The sequence below is a fragment of the Ruditapes philippinarum genome, unplaced genomic scaffold, assembly GCF_026571515.1.
Source record: "Ruditapes philippinarum isolate M1 unplaced genomic scaffold, ASM2657151v2 ctg638_1_1_1_1, whole genome shotgun sequence".
Taxonomy (NCBI): Eukaryota; Metazoa; Mollusca; class Bivalvia; order Venerida; family Veneridae; genus Ruditapes; species Ruditapes philippinarum.
The window spans coordinates 102,167-108,935 of record NW_026861796.1 but is presented as its reverse complement, the minus strand read 5'-3'; the positions used below and the strand labels follow the sequence as shown (position 1 = coordinate 108,935).

Below are 6,769 nucleotides of genomic sequence, written 5' to 3'. Positions count from 1 at the left end.
AATCTGGGTTTACAATAAGTATGTGTGAGATGCGAAGTTCAGTTATACACTTCTTACAGACTCCGGATTGTTCACACGTCATGCATGAGTCTCCGAATACCTGATCTATAAAGGTAATTTGATTAATATAAAATTTCTAGCAGTAGTAGCCTCTGTAGTAATGATTTGATGTGTGTTTATAATATATTTATTATGTCGGTAATGTACGTAGATATTATATATACTATTAAATTAGGTGATCATTTTCGCTTGGTTACTCAACCTTCCAAATTCACTACTTTCCATTTATCATCGAACACCCAGAACGGACGGACTAACCTGGGCTAGAAACTAAGCATGTAAACAAATAGAATTTTAAATGCTTACTTTTTTCCATTATTTCGTGTTAAAGTCTACCTAAATTGAGTAAATTTCGCGGGGGAAGATTACAAACATTTCGTGAAAGACCAAAAATTGCTCAAAAGTTAACTTTTGTATTAATAAATTAATTTTAATTTAAATTGTTTTGAAAAGATGTTGTTTTTTTTCATATGCAATCAAAATAAATATTGCTTTACTTTTTAGAATTATAATCATTGAGTACAAACATATTTGGACGGATTATACAGTGACGCATTCTTAACATTTTGTACATACATGTAATCTAAAATCTTGAAAAGCGTACTTTTAAAAAAAAATCTAACATGCATATATGTATAATGTCCCTTTCAATCTCAATCTTCAAATATGTATTAAAAGATTTATTGTGTACTTTAAAGATAAACTATGCTCAAATATGATGTTAGAAAATATTGATAATTGATACACAGTCTCTTTGTAAATATAACTTATCAGATAAACACGTTTTGACTTCACACGGAGTAGATATGTTATGATTTAAAACTGTACACTTTATAGGTCGTCACAATAGTCATTAAATAAACCTTGCTTTTTTTTTTAAAGAAAGTACCAACTTTGCTCGATCCGTGATAGGGAACGCAGCGTCCCTTAAATTTCATTTACAGTATTATCTAAATACTTCTATGGCTGTTTGCATATACCATAGACTTTCCTGTGTACATAGTATTAACTGAAGCAGGTGAATCATTAAACGCTGACTCTGAATATTATGCTCACGTTTAATGGCAGATATTTTCAGTCTATGTATCATATTCAAAACCTTTAATGAGAGGTGCCCGTACACCCCCACCCCTGGATGATAGAATGTCAGGGTGAGAAATACGTGCAGCCTGACCGTGACTCGATCCCGAGTTGTTGTACATATTTTTCATCGGAAATCAACATATCTATTTAACGATGCACATTTCACTGAAGAATATAAAGTTGAGACCCCACCCATCCCGTGATTTATTTATATACGGTACTTATTATAAAACCGGCACTTTATGAGAAAAGAATTTCCAATATTCAATGTCTCACTCAACTAGTCGATCATATGGTAGATTAACCTTCCAACCATATATACTCCTAGATTATTATGAGTTATTGTAGATGTGTTCCGTTAAGGGAAGTGGACCATCAATTAAGATGTGAGTATAGTAGGAACGAGTTAACATCTTGTGGGGACGAGATAATTATGTCATTGGAGCGAGATATTACCTCGTGACCAAGAGACAAATACAAATGTGCACATGTCACCTCTGTGCCACCATAGTTAAGATGGTTGCTCTTTTATTACGTGGCAGTCTGTAGCTATAAACAAAATTATAAATAAATATGATAAGGTTAATTTGAACGTCTCCAAATATTGTGAAATACTGAAGGACTTTCCATGTTCTATTTTTAGAAACAGGGATTTCACTTAAAATGTATATTATCTGAAATATTCCGTTCAATACCCACCATATAGTTCACTATCCGACAACCTACTTAATATAATCCAGTGCGTGTGTATTTATATTCTTATTGATATTATAAGACCGATGAAGTAGATATAAAGTTGATTATTGGAAATGGATTTCATACAAATCAGGTTATCGTTGTTGCTCCGTAAGCGACGGGTACAGTCGAAACAACTCGACGATTATTAATCCTTTTCCACGGTATAGGAAGGTACACCGGATATAACCGTGTTTTGAGTCAAAACTAAGTCGGAGGAATTTACCGGAGGTAAGAAAAAAAATCTAATTCTCAGCTCGTATGACACAAATTTAACTTGAGTTTAATTTTATATTTCCCTTAATACATGCCAGATATGATATACGTACAAATATGAACAATTTGACGTTCTATTGTTTCACGGAAGAAATTATTTCCAAAGTACATGTACTAAAAAATCTAGTTTCTTTATTAATCTCGTCCAAATATAAAAATTCTGAATCGGCAGTACTGGGTGTAGTACTTTAATGTACTGGGTCTAAAAAATACTGTAAATGTATTGTATTGGGATTAAGGCGTTGATATTTTTTGCTAATTCATAACATTCTAATTCATACTCGATCGTGTTTTGATAATGCCGAACAGAAGCACATAAAAAATCGGCAGACTAGAACAACGATAACAAAATAAAAACAAACAAAATAAAATCAAATTCTAACTTATTCTTGATACTTGTAAATATTCAATATCTGGGAAATATAAAATCAAACTCGGGTCAAATTAGTGTCATGTGAGCTAAGAATTAGATTGTTACTCAAAACACAATTGTATCCGGTGTACGATCTTATACCGTGTTTTTTTTTTTGAAATTGGCGGAAAGTTGCGATTGGCAAAGGGTAGTGGAGCGTCAGTTAGGATATGGTTTTATCGAGGCTGTAACAGTGTAACATTTCATTATAATTATTAAGATGTACGTTTTCAAAATGCTAAAGCACTATTTTTTCCTGCTGTATGTCAGATTTTATTGAATTTTATAAAAAGAATAGCGTAATGATCACTTTCTTAGCATATAAAGGTCTCATTGGCCTCCCGTGCACCAATAATAGTAAACATTACAAAAATCGACTACCAAACATATTTAGTATCATTCAGTGAATTACTGAATTCAAACTTTATAGGTAACATTTTGATAGATAACCTTTAACGACATGTTCGGATTCCGTACTCTCAGTACCTGCGAATGAACCCTCATTAAGCGTAGAATATATGCATACATATCTTTAAAAGTTAGCCAACCGATTTCCGCGAAAGTATCCGTAATTGTACCAGATACCTACGGATAATTAAAATTAAGAAAACCTTTGAATTGTTTTTGAGAACATGCGATTACTACTGTTTTAATAGCTGTGATCGACAAATAGCTATATTAAGCGACTTACCACCATCATAACCTTGTTTGTTACTAGAAATAATAAATAAGACACGTTAGAAATTAAAGTGAAGAATATACATTGAGTAAAAACGAATAGCTCACAGATCTCCATATGAATGCAAAGAAAACCTCTTTCAATTTTTCTTAATAAAAGGCAGTGTTGCTTTTTGTCTGTTAGCCCACGATTTAATTATCTCGTTCAAACGACTTAGTAACTCGTGGTCACGACATAGTATCTCGTGCGCATCACTTAATTATCTCGTGCGCACAACTTAGTAACTTGAGCTCGTAGTCACGACATAGTATCTCGTACGCACCGCTTAATTATATCGTGCGCACGACTTAGTTACTCGTGACTACGACATAATATCCCGTGCGCACGAGATAAATAAAAATACACACATGTCACCTGGCTTCTGTGTTACCGTATAGGACTTGCTAGAAATCTTTTTGTTTTTATTTTCGAGTGTTTACCGTATCCCTCTATCAGTTATGGAAAACAGTGTGCTGGAATGTTGTCTGAAATCATCTGGGGGTTTCTTAATTTTGATATACCGTGGGAAGCTTGTACATACGCATTATCTCGGCGAGATCGGTGATATTGATAAATAACATAAATACCTGAATCGGGCACAAAAACGCGAGAGTTCCGTATCCTTAATGACACCTTTAACGACACACTTGGCTGACGACATGTCTATTCACACATACATATATGTAAAATATGTTACACATTTTAGATTTGATATCAATATTGTTATCAAAATGAAATGAGTTGAAAACTAAAAGCATTATTTTTAAAAAGAAAAGAGGATGTATTACCTGAATGTAAACTAGTTTGTGATTACTGATTCAGTATTTGGAACTTTGGAATGAACAAAGATTGCTTGTATATGGGCAGGTACGGCTTATTGGCCGATAAACTCCAGCGAGCCACATTGGTAAACCAGAGCAAGAAAAATCTAAGATGATATACTTTCCGTTTAAAAGGGCAAACTGTGTCATAAATTAGAATTTTCATTTTTCCATGGTATAGTTTCAATCCGCTGGATTTAACGTATTTTCAGCATTTATACGTAACATTTTCATTATTTGGTCGTCTTTAAATATAATTTCTGGTATCATTTCAGTTGATGTTTAGGCTTGGACATTTCAAGCTATGGCGCTAAGTAAACAACTCTGTAGACGAGAGCAAGGGTTCAGCTACCCAGTTGCTGACGACCAACGTTCGGATTCGTTTTCTGAAGTCTTCGACGAAATCAGTTTTTGTGTCAGACCGGAAGAAGACCGTGAGATAATAAGCAATCACCTTCACGATGATACAGATGATTCATCGTCTGCTAAACCAACCGTTAGCTGTGCAAAATGTGTGGAACATGTACGTGTGGAGAGGGTGTCACAAATTCGGAGAGGCCATCATATAACTATGCCTGGTAAAACAGTTGGGAACAAGTATGATTCTGAACGCCGAAAGCAGAAGTGGATATACATGCACCATGCCATTGTAAAAGATATCATAGCTAAGGATGACCGGAGGTCAATCGTGGAGCTGAAGTTAATCCACATGTGGGAAAACGAACGCGGTGAGCTTGGGCTTTGTGAAACGGAGACGCAGTTCGCTCTTGCAAATGACGAGTTGTACATAGTAGAATATAAACATCCGAGATTTACGCGAGAACAGGTGGTAGAAAGAGCGGAGAAAGCGCTAAATGACCGAGAAAATGCTCGTAGTGAATCAAGATTCATACGGTTTAGTTGTTACAATGTGGTCACAACAAACTGTGAACATTTTGCCACTTGGTGTGTGGTAGGCTTACAAAAGAGCCACCGAGATTTGTATTTCTGGCAACAAATAGGTCAGAAAATCGTTGCAATAGGCGAGAGTTCACAAGTCATGGAGATGAAGACGCGTCTTGTTGAAATATTTGGAAGTGCAAGCAAAATAGTAAAATGCCTCAAAGTTCTGTTCGATTCTTCAGATGAAATTACGAAAATATTGGGTAACAGCATGCCGAGTGCAACAACAATATTAAGCGTCACTGCCGCCATTTATGTATTATATTGCATAATTATGACTATATACTTTAACTATAAGTACGCCAGGAGTGAAATATGTGGCTCATGTTTTCGGAACAGTATAATGGATCTTTGGGCTAGGTGTTCTTTGTATGGAATCACCTCTATAGCCACGTTTTTCATATTGAGTAACGGCGTATCAATTCCGGCTGTGGTGGGCTGTTTCGCGCTGATAGCGTTGTCGGTGGTTTGTCAACATTACATCCCAAATATAAGAAAAGCACTGATGGCCCCATACGGGTGCAGCAAGACCGCAATATATCGGCTTGATGACATAAATATCGGAGATATTGTCACCATACACTACTGGGGTCTACCCCATGACGTCATTGTTACGGAAGTTCACACTAATAGTAGAGATAAGAAAGGCAAGATTCGAGTTGTTCACTATGCTTTAGACAAACTGTTTTCCACCAAAGAAGTTAAGGAAGAATATTTTACATTTAGATCGGTTAAAAAATCTTTTCCACTATTGCGCCGTCATGAATGTGGTCATTTGAATTTGTTCCCTCCTGAAATTGCTGTCCTGAGGGCAAAGCAGAGAATAGGTGAAAGGAAATGGCACTGGACTAAAAACCGTTCCGATCACGTTTGCTACTGGGCGAAAGTAAAGCAATACTTGACAGCAGATGAAGCAGGCGACACGTCACATGGACCGTCTGCTTCTCTAGAAGGTCAAGGTCAATCGAAACATCCAAGTACCTTGTTTATGGGAGAGATGGAGGCACATCTCAGTAGCGACATAGAAATTGGAGACGCTGTAAGAGTTAAAGGTGTTGAGGGAATACTTGTATACAAAGATTGTGGAGAAAGGAAAATGAAATTGGAGATTATCACTGTTAAAGATTCCGTGAAAAAGGTGAGGCAATTTGTAAATCTCAATACTGACAATGTTACAGTTTTGAGATACCATCCGGTACATTGTCATCCGAAACCAGTGCGAGTTGATCGGGCAAGATTGATTAGAGGCCAGAAAATCCCGTTGAAAAATTTTATGGATTTTTGTTTGTTGCTAAACAGTTAACTTTAAGTGACTTTTTATACAGATTCTGTTTTCGACAGAATTAAAGAACTACTATTAAGCAGCTCATGCCAATGTATCTATCTACCAAGCAGGACGTATGGGCTAATCTATAGCGGAAATGTAAATTGTGACAGTCATGCGCAGGAATGTACGTTTTAGAACGGATACCTAAATGCCTTTGGCTTAGTTAAACGAAAGTACTATAAATATATTTATTGCATTATTATCCATTAGTCTTTCATGTTAGAATATTTTTTCATCATTATTTATGACTATAATATCCATGAATGAAGATTTTGAATATTGTCAATACTAAACAATTTTTGTCCTTTTCAATCCTGTTTATATAAGGTTGTTGTATCATAATTGTTTATGTTTGTATTATATGAAATAAATACTGTTTAAACCAAACATTTTTT

At 35.4% G+C, this 6,769-nt stretch overlaps 1 protein-coding gene across 4 annotated transcripts; it reads left to right on the top strand.

The window, feature by feature from the left end:
• Positions 1-6,769, top strand: LOC132716821 (uncharacterized). Of its 4 annotated transcripts, none has more exons than XM_060700158.1 (2): positions 1-113; positions 4,381-6,768. In XM_060700158.1, the coding sequence occupies exon 2, from the start codon at positions 4,410-4,412 to the stop codon at positions 6,348-6,350; it is 1,941 nt and encodes a 646-aa protein (XP_060556141.1). In that variant the 5' UTR covers positions 1-113; positions 4,381-4,409; the 3' UTR covers positions 6,351-6,768. The 4 variants fall into 4 exon arrangements, with proteins under 4 accessions (XP_060556141.1, XP_060556144.1, XP_060556143.1 ...); XM_060700161.1 differs by lacking the exon at positions 1-113 and adding an exon at positions 1,860-1,882 and having other exon boundaries at positions 4,381-6,769; XM_060700160.1 differs by lacking the exon at positions 1-113 and adding an exon at positions 1,866-1,886 and having other exon boundaries at positions 4,381-6,769.